Below are 17,222 nucleotides of genomic sequence, written 5' to 3'. Positions count from 1 at the left end.
ACTAACTAGGAGAGGCATGTTCTGAATGAATGAATGAATGAATGAATGAATGAATGATGACTGAATGAATGATGACTGAATGAATGAATGAACCAGGAGAGGCATGTTCTGGCAGCAGCATAAAATGGAGACCCAAACTGGCCACATTTGCACAACTGCTTTCTTGCTTTTGGCTCCTATCACTTTACAGGTCAAACTTGAAGTATGTCACGTGCCCTCAGAGTTGGGTTTGTTTTTCTGAGGGAGGAGAGGGTCTTCCTGCTCTTATACCTGCTATTGTTATAAAATACCATGACCAACTGCAGGTTTTGGAGGGTCCTCAGGCAAGATGCCCATTGGAGGATGCCCTCCCTGGGTGGTCCCATCTCCTCCTCTCCCTGCTGCGCTGTACTCTGTTTGTACAGCTGCCTAGAACGTACATGGCAAGCAGAGGGAGGTGCTTCATCTCCTCCCTCTGGTCACTGCTTGGATGCTCACAGAAGGCATTTGAACAGACAGCAGCCACAGCACCAGGAGGCTCTAAGGGTTGCCTGGGTGGGGGCCTCAATAGGTGCTCAGTGATGCCAGCTCCAGGATGAGAAACCACAGAAAGAGGTTGTCAGGGCCATTACTGGTCAGATTTTGAAGGTCAACGCAGGAACCTTCTTCATGAGGTTGGTTTCTTCAGCGTTTTGAAGGCTTGGGTCCTTGAAGTGGAGCATGAAGGTATTGCTTGGGGAACCGCCCATTGCAGAAGGCCAGGCTCCTGGGGTTTTTTTTATTCCAGGCCCAGCCAGTCCAGAGGCTCCCTGCCTGCCTGCTGGCCACAGAGCCTCATGTCACATGCTGCTATTTTCGAGCGCAGGAATGCAAGAACACATAACTCACAGGGCTGGATGTTCACTTAAGACATGAAGTCCTAGTTGAAAATCCCTGAGTCCCTGGGAGAACATGTGGATGGATGCAGAACTCCTCCCTGCTCAGTCTTTGGTAGGAAGAGGGATTTCCCCAAGGCCTGTCACACCCCCTTTTCTTCTTATGGGGCAGGGTGTGTGTGTGTGTGTGTGTGTGTGTGTGTGTGTGTGTGAGAGAGAGAGAGAGAGAGAGAGAGAGAGAGAGAGAGAGAGAGAGAGGGGGGGGGTCTGTGGTACACAGAGGTCTACTTCACTACCACATTTGTCTGTTCTTGGCAGAGAGCTCTTCTGCATTGTGTGAGAGGGGAGAGACTGCAGAGGCTGGAGGGGAAAGTTCCCAACCCAAAAAAGCAACTGAATTCTTTTTCTTTTTCTTCTTCTCTTCTAGCCGACTGAAGAAAGAAAGTGACAAGCAGTTGTAATAAATTATTTATTTGTAATTCTGGCTGCAGAAGATCCCAGTCCTTGGGAAGAAATGGAATGTGTTTATCCACACACACACACACACACACACACTGCGAAAAACAAGAGAATTTTATCTTTTCAAGATACCTTTCTCTATTTAAAATGAAAAAAGGAGAAAAAACAAATAAGGAAGCCCAACCTATAGAGACTTTTAAAATCAGCACATATATTATAGAATTCATTTGTAGAGAAGATTTTTCCAAGACCAGTTTCAGGAGTCTCTTTGCATGATAAAACCTGTTAAGAAGCCTATTGAGAGAGAAACAACCCCCTCAGAACTGGATGGAAGTATTCAGAGGAAATTCCTTGGGCATTCTTGGGGGGGTTGTTTGGGTTGGGTTCGTTTTTTCATTTTTTTCATTTTGAGTAGGTGCTAGAATCAGGTTCACAACTTAATGCAAGCCACTGTGCATACAAAGAAATACACTCAATTTATATATAAATATATAAATATATATATACACTTTAAAAACAAAAACAAAAAAACAAGAATGGCAAGTAGGTGGCATAACACCCTCTGAAAATCCAAGTGCTATAACAAGAATTTTAAAAGAAAAAAATCTACTTTTATTTTAATACATTGTAGGAAAACTTCATAATTTTAAAGAGAGCTTTGCAGCATGGCTTTTTAAGTCTGTAAATAATTTTTTTGGGTTAGGGTTTAAAAAAAATTATAATAATCTCCACAAACTCCTGGTTTCTTTCTTTCTTTCTTTCTTTCTTTCTTTCTTTCTTTCTTTCTTTCTCTCCTTCCATCTCCTCCTCTCTCTTCCTCTTGTTCTCTCTCTTCAGTAACATCACAAAACCGTTACTTCTTACCTGATGTTGACAAGAATACAGAGTTGATTTTTTAATATAAGAGGAATATATATAATTATCCCTTTAATTAAAGGGAAGATGACATGGGGGGAGGGGTCAGTAATTTCAAAATGGTCGAGAGCTTGACTTGACGGTTTGGTAGCAACATGAGCATTAAAGGGAGTTGCAGGGATAATATGTTTTTTTCCCCCTAAAAAAACCAACCAAGAACACACAACTCTCTTTCTTTTTGTGTGTGTGTGTGCGTGTGCGCTGTTCATTTTCATTTAATTCATTCGTTCCATGAACATTCTAAATCGCTTTTCATTCTCATAGGTTTGTTTTTGACATAACTCAGTTCCTCAGCCGGTGAACAAGACCGCATATTCCTGCACTGGTTCTGTCGAAAAGCCATCACGTTTTCCACCAGCGCAAGAGTTTTTTTGAAGCAGAAGTTGGAAAGGTAGCATTTTTCAAGAAATGGGCTCTTGAATTGTCAGGCTACCCCCGGGTCTCTCCTTTCCTCCACAAACATAGCATTAAACTGAAACTGTGTCCTAAAAATGCAGGCATACACACACACAGAGTCTACCAATTAAGACAACAATAATGCGGTGACGTTTCTTTGGCCACAAGCCCCACAAGGCGTTCAATTCAAGGAGGAAATTCTCCTTCTCCATCTCAGGATGTGCACCATGCATACCCACTGTGTGCCTGGGAACCCTTCCAGCATCAAAGCCCCACACCAGTCATGAGAGCTGCTGATATGGGGCAGACTGTCCTTTAGATAGCATGAAGTTTACATGCAAACCATTTCCCTTCAAGTAATATCTATAGATATGTTTTAAAACTTATTTGAATAGTGCCGAATCGAAACTTTCCCATCCCTGACAAGTTACACACTTTGAAAGAAAAGGGACAGGCAGAGGAGCTGCTTCAGAGCTGTGCGTTTTCAAAATTGCCCCCATAAACGCAAAGCTTAAATTTCACTCTTAAAAACGGGAAGCAGCCTCTGCGCTCCTGGGCTTGGTTTTTAATCGGTCCAATATTAGCAGGTTTGTGTTGTTTTTGTGTGTGTGCTTTGCTGACGCTAGGCACAGAAGGGGATTTGCACCTGGTCTTACCTCAAGGGCACAATTGACCAGGGTGGTCTCACTCTTCCCCCCCTCACCCCCAGTACATGGCAGCAGAGTAATTTTTTCCCCCCCACCAAAAAATCCTCATCTTGAATGCTCTCTTGGGATACAGTGGAGTGAGAATGAGACTCAATAACTGTGCCTCGGGCAGCCTTTTTCTTGCCTGCTGTTAAAACAAGTTATCCTTGTTTTGTAAAAAAATGTTCACACTCTCCAGTGCACGAGGCAGGGAAACTCTGAAGGCTTAGAGTGGGGTTGACCATCTTCTGTCAGAAGCTATCAGTGTCGCAAGCACATGACAACTGTATGAATCCTATTTTTTATTCCCTTCCAATTGCTACTTTAGTTACACTTTTAAAAAAAAAAAGAGTTGGATTAGTGCAGGAATCTGCAGGGCTGTGCGATAACACATTTTCCTGTTAGTTACATTCATAATAACATTTCCTGGTTCTTGTTCCTTTTGGAAGGCTGCTTCATTTGCTGTGAAGACTGTTATTTGTGGTGGTAAGAGTCCATTGGGCCTGATCAGATAACCCCGTAGCTAATCGTTCAGCGGTCTCTTAAACAGCGAATATGGCAGGTGGAATTTTAATCCAGCCTAACAGAAATTTGGGTTCCTCCTACCTTGGTCCAGAGAGTGGTCCTTTCCCCCTTCTCCCTGACTCCTGCTCCTTCATCCCAAACCATCCTCCTTTCCCATTCGTTTCCTTATTGGCAGCCCACGCCTCTTGTCTCTGTGCAGTGGCAAGTAGCTGGTGGTTATTAAGCCATCCACCTGCCTTACAGTCCCTCCAGGTGGTTCTGAAGTTAGCCCTTTCCTAACTGCGGACCATATTTTGGTCACACAAGCCACACGGGGTGTCCTCAGAATTGTCACGGTCACCTCTTCTCAGGTCAGTTTCTGAACCGCCGAGAGCTGAAGCACTGAACTGAGCATCAGGAAACTCTAAATTCAGGGTGCTAAATGTCCAGCAAGATGCAAGCTAACAAGACAGAGTCATTGCTTAAAAGCCTAGCTGGCATCTCATGTTTTAGCACTGTCATCTGAAATGGAATAAACTTCGCATAATGATCTGCCTTAACAGGCAGGACATCCCCAGCTGCTTATTATCAGTCCTCCTCTGTCTTGCCTTGTCTTTTTGAAGACGCCTCCTTGCAGCAAGCATAATCTAGTTTTTAACTGTCCTCGACTTTCACTGAAAACAGAACCAGCCATATTGGTGAGGGTGGCGATAATCCCCTCTCCCTGGTCCCCTGGCAGAACTGAAATTTCAGTACCATCAGGAGACACTTAGCATGGATGTTGCAGACCATCCTCCTCTGACTTGGTGCTCTCCTGGTGTTTTGGACTACAACCCCCATCAGCCACACCCAGTGGGCTGATGGGAGTTGTAGTCCGAAACATCTGCAACTCGCCAGTCTAGGAAAGACAGACAAATGGTACCAGTTTATTACGCCTTTCCCTCTGCAGTTTACATGCAATTCATTGTGCTTCCTCATAAGCTCTTAACCTTTTGGGTTTCTTTTTTATGCTTACGTTAACAGTATGAATCATTCCACAATGGTGGGGGAGCCCAGAGGTTCTTTGTCCTCGGATCTAAATGATTAGCTACAGTGTTATTTGCCCTGACTCTCCCAAGACCACCATGCTCTGTTAGAATCTCCCAACTTTTTACAGTTACCTTTTCAGGAAAAAAAACTTTTTTAAAGCAAGATCTTATTTTTTGCTTTGAACTTCAAAAATCCATTTTATTTTATTTTGCTTTTTGTGTGTGCGTGCGTGTGTGATTTTACTTTATTTTTTTCAAAATCAAACCGTCTCTTGTTCTGTGTCGTCCTGGTTTGAGCTAGTTTCACTGCACCGTTTAAAAGCAGAATATACATTCTGACAGCTACATTTATATATATATATCTTGAGGCTTAGTGTATATATGAGTAGGTTTACCATGGGATAACACAGTGTAAAACAGAGTAGAAAACCCAGAAATCGTGACTTCTGTGTTCTCTCCATTTGAGTATTTTGTAATTTTTTTGAAATATTTGTGGACATAAATAAAAACCAAGCTACACTACGGCAGTTTTGATTTTGTTTGAAAAGTGTGGCATGCATGTTTTAATGGGGCATGAGGTTGGGGTGGGTTCACTAACCATGAACCTCATCAGAAGCAACAACCAGAGTGGCTTGGCTTCATCCTAAGCATCTTCTCATCTGTTTCCTCTTAACTGCACAAAGACCATCCTACAACAAGGTAACAAAACAAGGTGGGTCCTGTTTCAGACAGCACAGTCCCTTTGGACATTTGCCCATGTAAGGTGTACTATTGCCATATGCCATGGTTGGGACAGGCTTTTCAGTTACATATTTTCTTAAGTAACACATTTGCATCTTGTCCTGCCTTTAAGGTGTCAAGATGGTTGGGTGTGCATGGAGTTAATCCTGTGTTTTCCTTCACAGCCACCCTTCAAGGTAGGTTAGTCTGAGAGTTAATGGCTGTCCCAAGCTCTCTCTGGGTTTTGGATGATGCCTGTGCATCTGGTAGCAGGCGTCATGATAGATTAGGCATTCCCTCTGCTGTGCGTGTGATTGTGTGAGACAGAGAGGGAGAGAGAAAGGGGAAAACTTCGGTTTAGACCAGGGGTCAGCAACCTTTTTCAGCCATGGGCCGGTCCACCGTCCCTCAGACCATCTGGTGGGCCAGACTATTTTTTTTGGGGGGGTAACAAATTCCTAGGCCCAAAGAATAACCCAGAGATGCATTTTAAATAAAACACGCATTCTACTCATGTAAAAACACCAGGCAGGCCCCACAAATAACCCAGAGATGCATTTTAAATAAAAGAACACATTCTACTCATGTAAAAACACGCTGATTCCCAGACCGTCTGCAGGCCGGATTGAGAAGGCGATAGGGCCGCATCCGGCCCACGGGCCTTAGGTTGCCTGCCCCTGGTTTTGACAGTGCTTGTAGTCTGCCATTTTATGCCATCTACTGTACTCAGTTTAGTCCACTTTTTAGTAAATTAAATATTTAACAATTGGTTAAGCTAGGCTTGCCTGCGTCAGGATTTGGGGGGAGGGGAGGTTTCCTCCCAAAAGCTCAACAATTTTGGTGGTTTTCTTGAAAAAGCTCATTACGAGTGTCAGGAATTTTACTTTTTGAAATATGGCAGCCTTAGTTAAGCACCAGAGCCCTAAAACCCTTCATTCCATTGCTTTTGCTCTTCATTGGTTTCTTTTAAATTAGATTTTTGCTGCTGATCCAGGAAATGTAAATATTTATTTATTTATAATCCTGTTCTTTGGCAGAGAGAGAGAGAGATCTCAGAGGAGCTTACAAATCATCATGAAAAAGACACTCCCTGCACTCAGGTTTACAATCTAAAAAGACAAGACACAAAAGGAAAATGGATTGGGATAGAGGAAGAAACTAGCAAACCCCTACCAAAGCAGCTCTGACCTTGAGAATCCCATGAATGCCACTTCAGGATCTGTCATGGCAGGAGGGCAGGGTATATACTGTAGTGTTATAATAAAGAGATGGTGTTGCCACCTTAATTAACCTGGAGGTGATTCAGGTTTTCGGCCCCGGGTACCCAAATGTCGCACAATGGACTCTCCAGGACCCTGTGTGGAGTTGTGTCTGATCCTGTCTCCTGTTCTCTTCCCTCTTCTGGGTAATTTGCTCTGCCACACACACCCCAGTCCTTGTCCTCCCTTTGCTCTGCTGAACACGATGCCAAGTGACTAGAATTCATCCATTGCAGAAAACACCTTCATCTAAATGTAAATGCCATTTCCCTGCCTCGGGCTGCTGCTTCATTCTTTTCTCTCCACTTCGGGGAAACGGATACAAGATAATGCCACTGTCACCACCCCAATCAATTTTTGTCCATGTCAAGCAAAAGCTTTTGTCCTAATACGTCTTTGAAATGTATTGTTCTGGGATGACAGAAGATGCATTCATTGGGGGCTGAGAGAAGAAGGGCACACTCTGAGAAATAGTCTCATTCAAGGAGAAACCCCAAAGGATTGGAGCCGTGTGCATGAAGGAAGTGGCTTGGGGAAGGAGTAAAAAAAACTCTTCAAACCCACCCAAATTTCCCTTTTCTCACTAAGATGCAGTAGCCGGTGCCCATTGGGACTGCTTGGTCAGAAGCAGGGAGACCAGCAGAGTCAGTGGCAGCCAGAGCCACCCTCCATTGGTTGTAAGTAAGAAGGTGGGCAGGGGGTTGGTGTGGCTGTGCCCCATTTGCTCATAGCAAATGGTCTCTGCACCTTAAATGTGAATTAAGCATCACTGTGTATTGGATTATCTAGCTAGCCGGACAGATGTTAGTCTGCAGCTCTGGTCAGGCCAGGCAGCATAGCCAGTGCTTAAAAGCAACCCAGCCATTTTATGGAATAACAACCATATAATAGTACTGTAGAACTGGTTTTACTGTTAGTTTATTGAGTTGGCAATCCTTTGCATTTTGCATTTTATTTTATTGCTCCAGTAGCATTTTGTTGCAAAGCTCTCAATAAACATCCAAATTACCAGTAAATATTGATGAGAGAGTTGTAGTCCAACCATATCTGGAGGGCCACAGGTTTTCTGTGTTCGAAGGTGGCTATTGGAGTGTTTTTCAAATAGTTATGTCCTGGAGGCAGCAGACCTGGAGAAGAGGACCTGGTATCCTCAGTCTGCTGGTGAGATGCCATCGCCACAGCAGGACCATTTTTTGTGGAGTCTTCCTTGGATTACATCACTATGCGGCCATTTTAAATTCCCCACAGTGTCCTGGACGAATGCCTATGCCAAGATTGCAGGAATTTTTCTATGGTGGCTTGTGGTTGCCCACCATGACCAGGTTCAGGAGAGACAAAAGGAGAGATGTCTTCACATAGCACATAGCTAAAACTAAGGAATCTATTGCCATGAGTAATATGACCAGTTAAAGGTAAAGGGACCCCTGACCATTAGGTCCAGTCGTGACCAACTCTGGGGTTGCGGCGCTCATCTAGCTTTATTGGCTGAGGGAGCCGGCGTACAGCTTCCGGGTCATGTGGCCAGCATGACTGAGCCGCTTCTGGCAAACCAGAGCAGCGCACGGAAACGCCGTTTACCTTTCCGCCGGAGCGGTACCTATTTATCTACTTGCACTTTGACGTGCTTTCGAACTGCTAGGTTGGCAGGAGCAGGGACCGAGCAACAGGAGCTCACCCCATCGCAAGGATTCAAACCGCCGACCTTCCGATCAGCAAGCTCTAGGCTCTGTGGTTTAACCCACAGCGCCACCCGCGTCCCTTTAATATGACCAGTTAGGGTGGCTTTAAAAGAGGTTTAGAGCCAGGATGGCTATGTTCTGCCTCCGCTGTCAGAGGAAGTGTGCCTCTGAATATTAGTTGCTTGGAATCACAAGTGAGGAGAGTAGCTGTTTTGTTTGGGTCATGCTTGTGGGTGTCCCACAGGCATCTGGTCGGCCACAGTGAGAACAGGATGCTGTACTAGATGGACCTTTGACTTGACCATGCTCTTATTATGTTCTTAAGCGACGGGTGCTTGAACGAATGGTCACGATTAGCATTTTGTGTTCCAAATAACAGTTGCTTGTCCCTGCCCAGCCAGACGCCCGTAACGTTCTTGAATTTGGCCAGCAGGTGGGAGCATTCACTAAAGTAACTTCCTACTGAGATACATGTTATGCTGTACACAGACTGGTATCGTCAGAGGGATATTTATAAAGTTTTGCTTTAAACAAAGCTGTGTTTAAAAATGCACCCTAGAGGCTTTTACTACACATGGGCTACTGAGGCATTCCGCAGTGTTGGAGGATGTGCATGTAGCTTTAAGTTTAGAAGCAACTGTTATTCAGAATCACTGCTGCCTCCACGTGCGCCCCCCCCCCCCCAAATCAAGCTGTTCTGGAGCCATTTATTTTTGTAAATTGCTTTGAGGTGCTTTTGTAACATAAAGTGATTAATACTGTAAGTTTAATAAATGACAGTAGTCGTAATAGTAATTGGTAGGTATTTATTTATTTATTTATTTATTTATTTCCCACCCTTCTGACTGGGTTTCCTTAGCTACTCTGGGCAGCTTCCAACAAAATATTAAAGATACAATAAAAAAATGCATGCCCATTCGAAGCAATCTTATACCACTTTAAACGATGGTGGCTTCTGCTAAATAACCTTAGGAACTGTAGTTTGTTAAGGGTGCTGTGTGGTATTTGGAGATCCCTCACAGAGCTCCAGTTCCCAGCACTCTTTAACAAACCAGTTTCCAGGATTATTTTTTGGGGGAACCCTGTTTAAAGAGGTATAATACTCCCGAGATTCCTCTTTATATCCATACTGCCTCTGTTGCACCTGCACAACTTGCAATAAAATCAGCTGGAATCTCGCATGCCCGCAGGCTTCCAGTCAACCACTGGAGGCTTGTTCACATGCTGTTTCAAAGCACGGGGGCAAGCTGCCTCTAGCACTGGTGCAAAGTGTGCATGTGTGAAAGAGGGCACACACTTGTTGCACATGGACTGTACCCACCTTGAACAACACGTGAATAACTGTGCTGGTGTGCGGGTCAGTGGAATGTGATGCTCACATGTTCTCTTGTCCCATGTTTGAGCTGCCTCTGTTTGGGGATTTGTGAGGGAAGAGTCATATGGTTGTTTAGGGAAGCTTTTAATGTTTAATAGGTTATTGTATTTTAGTGTTTTATTGGAAGCCGTCCAGAGTGGCTGGGGAAACCCAGCCAGATGGACGGGGTATAAATAATAAATCACTATTATTATTATTATTCCGTAATTCGGCCTTCAGAAACAGTTTCCGGGCAGAAATCACTGTAATGTCTGGGAACAACATTGGGCAAAACTAAGAAAAAGCTCGACAACTTTGGCCAAAAGCTTGAATTTATTTTCCCCTTCAGCTTTTGCGTCTGGATTTTTACTTTTCGAAATATGGCAACCCTACTTCAGGGCTGAGCCTGACATTTGGAGCAAACACTCATTTTAAGCACTTTTACCTCCCTCAGACGCTCATTTTAGACACATTTCTCCCCCTTAAGCATTCATTTTAAACATTTTCCCCCTCACTTGTTTGAAACATTAACAAACAAAATTCCCCTCGTGAGGTTATAGGGGTTTTTTTTGGTTAAAAACCACTCAAGAAAGGTCTCCTGTATAGAAACCGGGCAGGCCTCAGCCTTGCCTTCCTCCGGCCAATCGCGTGGCGGCATTATGCAGCAGGGCCTGCCTACCCAGCCCCTCTGCCAATCAAGCGGCTGTATTACCCTCGCTCTCGGTCACTGTCCAGAGATGGAGAGCGAGGAAGGAGAATGGCTGCGAGGCATGAAAACTAATTTCATACACTTAGTAAGTTTCTCTTTCCTTACTGACCTTGCTGGAAGAACCAGCTGTTTGTACATGCGAGAGAGTAATGGGGTTGGAGTGGACTGGAGTAAAATATCAAGACAGTGGGAAAACATCTGAAGTGTGTCTCTATTTTGAAAAAAAAAATGCTGTTTTTTAATAACTAGAGCCAAAACAACAACCCTTTTGCCAACTTCCTCCAGGTTTAGGGTCTGAGTTACCTCTCCTCACAGGGAAGCACCTACAATTTTCATTTTTATTTTATTTTTTTAAATTATTTGCCAAGTCCTTCAGTTGTACAGTAATTCTTCTCCGGCATGATTTTATTTTATTTTCTAAAAGAAAAGGCTTCATTTCTCAAAATAAGGCTTTCAGTTCTGTCCATGTTTATTTGGGAGTCATGGGTGCCAGGAGGGGGGAGATGTCCTTCTCTTTCCTCTGGATGAATTATAATCTCCAGAGTCCCAGTTTTCTGGGGTTTTTTTCTTTTTTTTTTTTTAAAAAAAAAAAACAAGTTTCTAGCATTTGTAGAATCTGACACAAAATGTAGAAAAAGTGCAAATTTCCACACTTTTTTGTGAGCCTGTGCATGCACCATTACATCTAAAGCAGATCCTAACCCCCTCCCAAATGAAAATAATCCTGGGAATTGTTGTTTGTTAAGGGTGCTGGGAATTGTAGCTCTGTGAAGGTAGACTACAGTTCCCAGGATTTGGGGGCGGAAGCTTGTGAGCTTTATATGTATGAAACTAGCCTCCCATCTTTCAGTGTTTTAGCCAAAGAATGAAGTTGTAGGAGCGACTGATTTCAGGGGAGCCAATCTAGCTAATCAGAGAAAGAGAAGGCTGGTTTGAAACACCTGTTACCTATTCTAGACTTCAGATTGGTTTTTAAGCCTTTTGTGCTGGTCTCACCTGGTGGAGAAGGGATTTGCTGTTGGCTGGTTGAAGACCAAAGTGTGTGTGTGTGTGTGTGTGTGTGTGTGTGTGTGTGTGTGTGTGTGATAATTCATTCAGCTTGGAACAAAAATTCATGCAACTGATGGGGTGGACTGCATAAAAACTTCTGCCATAATACATTTTTTTTGTCTACAATCTGAGTGTGTCAGTGACACTTTGGGATCTTTACTTTGATGGTGTTTACCAAAACAAGTCCATATGTGCGTTGGAGAAAGAGAGTGAAAATACTCATTTTTTTTCCTCCATAGCACAGTCTCTCAAGGTCTCACATCTCATTCTCCTTTCACCTTTTGTTATCCTTCCTGCAACACAGAGATTAATTTACAGTGCACGCCTTTGCATGCCTACTTAGAAGTAATCCCACCAAGTTCAATTAGGCCTATTACTCCAAGCTCAGTGGGGAGAGGATTGCCATATTAGCTGATTTTAATAAGAGTTATATGTGTGAAATTGTGCAAACAATTGCTGCATAGTTCTAAAGAAAGATATTGCCATCTGTTGGGTAAAATCTCCACACGCTCAGAGTTTGCCGCAATTGGAATCGTGGAATTTGGCCCCACGTATTAATTTAATTTTATCAAATTAATGAAACCCAGTGAGCATAATATAACAAGCATCCAGCCTGCAAATATTAAAATCCACAGCAAAAATAAGTGCGAACGCCATCTACAATCTAATAACAAGTATGAAACTATCCCGGGAAGAGTAATTTTGTGCCTTTCACCACTAGATGGCACTGCTGTCTATGTTTTGGTTTGATGGCAGCTAATTTCAGGGATCACCAACCTGGCGGGCACCTGGGCACCCGTGAAGGCTTCCAGTGGTGCCCTGGGCAGGTGCCCCAGACTGTGAGCTTTCATTTAACAATAAAAAGTAAGTCCCTAACCCTCCTAGAAATAATATTATGGGGCAAAATGTACAGATACCTTCTAAGCAATTTCTGTGAAATGAGAGTGGAGTCACCACCTTGTATATTTTTTCCTGGTACTTAGGAAAGCTTCCTGTTATTATTAGACAGCAACTGTGTGCTTTTGTGAGAGAGAAAGTGATCTCCATAATCAGGACCATCACGACATAGCGTGACTTCCCATGATAAGCATAATTTTTGGGAAGATGGTTGTCTCTTAATTTTGTGTTATTCCATGCTCCCCGTGGCAGCCACTTTGTGGTTGTGCGTTTTCAACCCTACCTTGAGATGCTGGGAATTGAACCCATTGCCCTCTGCCAGCAAGGCATATGTCCTACAACTGAGCCACACCCCTTCTCTTAAGAGTTAGGAACATAGGAAAAATGCCTTGTGTCAAGTCTGACCAGTGGTCTGTCCAGCTCAGCATTGTGTCTGCACTGACTGGCAGTGGCTCTCCAGGGTTTCAGGCTGGGGCTGGGAATGCCCACCCAAAGATGCCAGGGATTGAACCTGGGATCTTCTGCATAACAAAACAAATTACTCAAAGGAAGCTGGCAGTATGCTGAGCTACAACACATCCTAAGTTTCCCTTCAGACATATCTTGAGCATTTTCACTACATGGTTTTACTGGTGCCTTCTGTTGCTGTGATACAGAATGAGAAATAAACTGGGCTGACACCCACTTTAATTAATCTCAACTGATTTGGTTAATCTCAACTGATTAACCAATTAATGAATAACTCTGTTAAAAATTGCACATGATGAAATCCAGTCATTCAAAAGGGGTGCAGAGAAACAAACCGCGTGAACTCAGACGTGTTGCAGTAACAGTTCTCTTGGAACAGATAAGGGGAAATGGATCTGGTTGGGGGTCCAGAACATGATTTGTCCCATGGACTAGATTTGTCTTGCCAGGGTCACCTGACTTCACAGTGATGTCAGGTGACCTATGTTTTTGCATAGTGCTAAGCATGATCAGCTGATCAGTTGGCGCTTGTAAAGTGATGTCCATGGGGCTGTGTGCAGATGTTGCTGACCTGCAGTGCCTGCAACCTCCCCTTTCAGTTAAGCCATGTCTTTATTTGCCCTACAACTGCCACCATATATGTCGTCTGGTGTAGGGCAGGTGGGCATGCCTTTGCCAAAGTGGCCTTACAGGCCAAATAGGGAGGCTGGGTGGGCCAAATTAGGCCCCACTTTGGTCTTTCCCTGCTCAACCCACATTCTGTGTGGTGTGTGTGTGTGTGTGTGAGAGAGAGAGAGAGAGAGAGAGAGAGAGAGAGAGAGAAAGCACGGAAGGAATGTGTCTTTTAATATGGTGCTTGCCATCTGTACTTTTTGCAAGAACTTTTATTAAAAACCTAATTAAGAACTGCCGCCTGGTTTAATGGGGGGGCACCATTTCATTCTATCCAAAATGTTTTTATCTACTTAATTTAACTATTTGACTGAACGTGACAGCCCTTAAAAAATGAACTGATTGGGAACACAGGAAGCTGCCTTATACTGAGTCATACCACTGGCTCATCTAAATCAGTTCTGTTTAAACTGACTGGCAGCAGCTCTCCAGGGCTTCAGACAAGGTCCCAGGTTCACTCCCTGGTATCTCCAGTTAGAGCTGAGAGAGACTCCTTTCTGAAACCCTGGAGAGCCACTGCCAGTCAGTGTATACATAACAAGCTAGACTCTGAATAAGGGAGCTTCTTATTACCTGAAAATAATAATTTCCCTTCCTCCCAGATGTAATTTCCACTTATCCTGCATTAACATCCTCTTTGGTCATTCCACCCTGGTTCTCTCACTCTCCCTGCTGGAAACTTTTGCAGCTATTAAAGGGAATTGTTCCCGTGCAGCCCAGTCTCTCCAAATACCACCCATCAAATTGATGGGTCCTTAGCTAGTTTGTAGAAGTGCATTAAATAAAGCTCAGTTCTTTCATATAGACACTAGGGGGCACTCACGGTACACCACAGGTCTCAAAGGGACTAAGCAAGAAACAAACTGAACTTTTATAAGGCTGCAGCTTGAAAACCAAAAGCCACCAGAAGATGAAACATTGGAGCTCCTCTTAATGCCTTGCCTGTTGTGGAGCTTCCTTTTCTTCCTTTCTAAAAGATGGTTTTCTGGTGGGGTGGGAGTGATGCTGCTGCTTTATACTGAATCAGACTGCAACTCACACCCTGCTCAGTCCCCTTCTGCTGTTTCTGCCCCAAGCATCCAGTACCGTATTTTTCGCCCTATAAGACGCACTTTTTCCCCTCCAAAAATGAAGGGGAAATGTGGGTGCGTCTTATGGGGCGAATGCAGGCTTTTGCTGAAGCCTGGAGAGCGAGAGCGGTAGGTGCGCACCGACCCCTCTCGCTCTCCAGGCTTCGCGGACCTCTCCTCAAGCAGCAGGAACGCTCCCGCTGCTTGGGGAGAGTTGCCGGCATCCCGAAGCCTGCGCGCGCTGATCTCAGCGCGTCCAGGCTTCGCGGATCTCTCCCCAAGCAGCAGGAATGCTCCCGCTGCTTGGGGAGAGTTGCCGGCATCCCGAAGCCTGCGCGCGCTGATCTCAGTGCGTGCAGGCTTCGCGGATCTCTCCTCAAGCAGCGGGAACGTTCCCGCTGCTTGGGGAGAGTTGCAGGCATCCCGAAGCCTGGGCGCGCTGATCTCAGCGCGTGCAGGCTTCGCGGATCTCGCCTCAAGCAGCGGGAACGTTCCCGCTGCTTGGGGAGAGTTGCAGGCATCCCGAAGCCTGCGCGCGCTGATCTCAGCGCGTGCAGGCTTCGTGGATCTCTCCTCAAGCAGCGGGAACGTTCCCGCTGCTTGGGGAGAGTTGCAGGCATCCCGAAGCCTGCGCGCGCTGATCTCAGCGCGTGCAGGCTTCGCGGATCTCTCCTCAAGCAGCGGAAACGTTCCCGCTGCTTGGGGAGAGTTGCAGGCATCCTGAAGCCTGCGCGCGCTGATCTCAGCGCGTGCAGGCTTAGCGGATCTCTCCTCAAGCAGCGGGAACGCTCCCGCTGCTGGGGGAGAGTTGCAGGCATCCCGAAGCCTGCGCGCGCTGATCTCAGCGCGTGCAGGCTTCGCGGATCTCTCCTCAAGCAGCGGGAACGGTCCCGCTGCTTGGGGAGAGTTGCCGGCATCCCGAAGCCTGCGCGCGCTGATCTCAGCGCGTGCAGGCTTCGCGGATCTCTCCTCAAGCAGCGGGAACGGTCCCGCTGCTTGGGGAGAGTTGCAGGCATCCCGAAGCCTGCGCGCGCTGATCTCAGCGCGTGCAGGCTTCGCGGATCTCTCCTCAAGCAGCGGGAGCCACCGCTGGGCTCCCACGGCTTGCAGAGAGCTGCCTGTTTGGGGGCTGGGGTCGGGGGAAGCTCGGGCTGCCCCAGCTCCGCGCCTGGGGGGAAATAATTTTTTCCCCTTTATTTCCCCCCCAAAAAACTAGGTGCGTCTTATGGGACGGTGCGTCCTATAGGGCGAAAAATACGGTATTTAGAGGTGCACTGCCTCTGGAAATAGAGGTTCTCTTCAGCGATCATAACTAATTTATATTGGTAGACCTGTCCTCATTCATGGATTTGTCTAATCCCACTTTCTAAAGCAATCTAAGACCGCCTTTATTGTCACATCTGGTAGCAGTGAATTCTATAAGCTAACTATGCATTGTGTGAAAATGCCCTTTCTTCTGTCCCAAATTGTATTCCCATTACCAAAATAATTGGGGGATAATGAGCTTTCATAATACGGGAATGGAGAAAGATAATTCTGAGCAGTGTTTCAATAATGTTGTATTTTATTTTTGTATAAAATATAAAAGTTGCTTGCCAACTACTAGGAATTATTGACCTCCTTCCTATGTTAGGAACATAGGAAGCTGCCCTGTACTGAGCAAGACCACTGGTCCATGTATCTCAGTATTGTCTACACTGACTGGCAGCATCTCCCTAGGATTTCAAGCAGTGAGTCTTTCTGAGCCCTCCCTGCATATGCCACTGGGGACTGAACCCAGGGCTTTATCTGCCACAGGTAAAGGTAAAGCAACCCCTGACCATTAGGTCTAGTCGTGGACGACTCTGGGGTTGTGGTGCTCATCTCGCTTTACTGGCCGAGGGAGCTGGCTTACAGCTTCCAGGTCACGTGGCCAGCATGACTAAGCCGCTTCTGGTGAACCAGAGCAGCGCATGGAAATGCCATGTACCTTCCCGCCAGAGCGGTACCTATCTATCTACTTGCACTTTGACGTGCTTTCGAACTGCTAGGTTGGCAGCTGCCACAAAGAAGCACTTAATCAGCCACCTTTCTGGCTTAGTTCTGAGATGCCACCAGACACTCTTTCAGACATCCACGAGGACTAAAAACTTTCTGCACCCAGTACCACATCTTGAGGTCTTTCCCCTCTTCTGCAGAACTGCATTACGGCCTTGCTTTGCTGCTGCAACTGCATACGATCAATCACCTTGTAACCTCTGCATTGTTCCTTATGCTGTAATGATCCTGTTCTTCAGAAATACCTTTACCTCACCATGAACTCATCAGTGCCTTGCCCTCTGCTAAAGGCACCCTGCTGGCAGCTGGAGCTGTCTAGCCAATCCCCCACCCCCTTAGTTTCTTCTATTTGTAAAGTAGCTGAAAAACCAAAAGCTGTGTTTTGTTTGGTTCTGACATTGGCTTGCAAGAGTCTAGGAGATGGGAGTTCAAGGCCAGCTGTGTTTGCTTCACAGTTTCCAGGCA

The 17,222-nt window shown here is 45.4% G+C and overlaps 2 protein-coding genes across 21 annotated transcripts in view; both read left to right on the top strand.

Annotated features, from left to right (window-relative positions):
- Positions 1–5,364, top strand: part of RERE (arginine-glutamic acid dipeptide repeats) — a 357,369-nt gene extending 352,005 nt beyond the window's left edge. For all 19 annotated transcript variants that reach the window (XM_081201368.1, XM_081201373.1, XM_081201372.1 and 16 more), the window contains one exon: positions 1,282–5,364. In XM_081201368.1, the coding sequence (XP_081057494.1) occupies positions 1,282–1,315 (34 nt within the window). In that variant the 3' untranslated portion in view covers positions 1,316–5,364. The remainder of the gene's footprint in view (positions 1–1,281) is intronic.
- A 5,217-nt stretch (positions 5,365–10,581) lies between these two features.
- Positions 10,582–17,222, top strand: part of SAMD11 (sterile alpha motif domain containing 11) — a 333,961-nt gene continuing 327,320 nt past the window's right edge. For both annotated transcript variants that reach the window (XM_081201459.1, XM_081201457.1), the window contains exon 1: positions 10,582–10,648. The gene's annotated coding sequence lies outside the window, so the exon portion shown is untranslated. The remainder of the gene's footprint in view (positions 10,649–17,222) is intronic.

This window comes from Podarcis bocagei, assembly GCF_964188305.1.
Source record: "Podarcis bocagei genome assembly, chromosome: 7".
Classification (NCBI taxonomy): Eukaryota; Metazoa; Chordata; class Lepidosauria; order Squamata; family Lacertidae; genus Podarcis; species Podarcis bocagei.
Note: the sequence above shows the minus strand (reverse complement) of the source record. Positions and strands in the feature narration are given on the sequence as shown.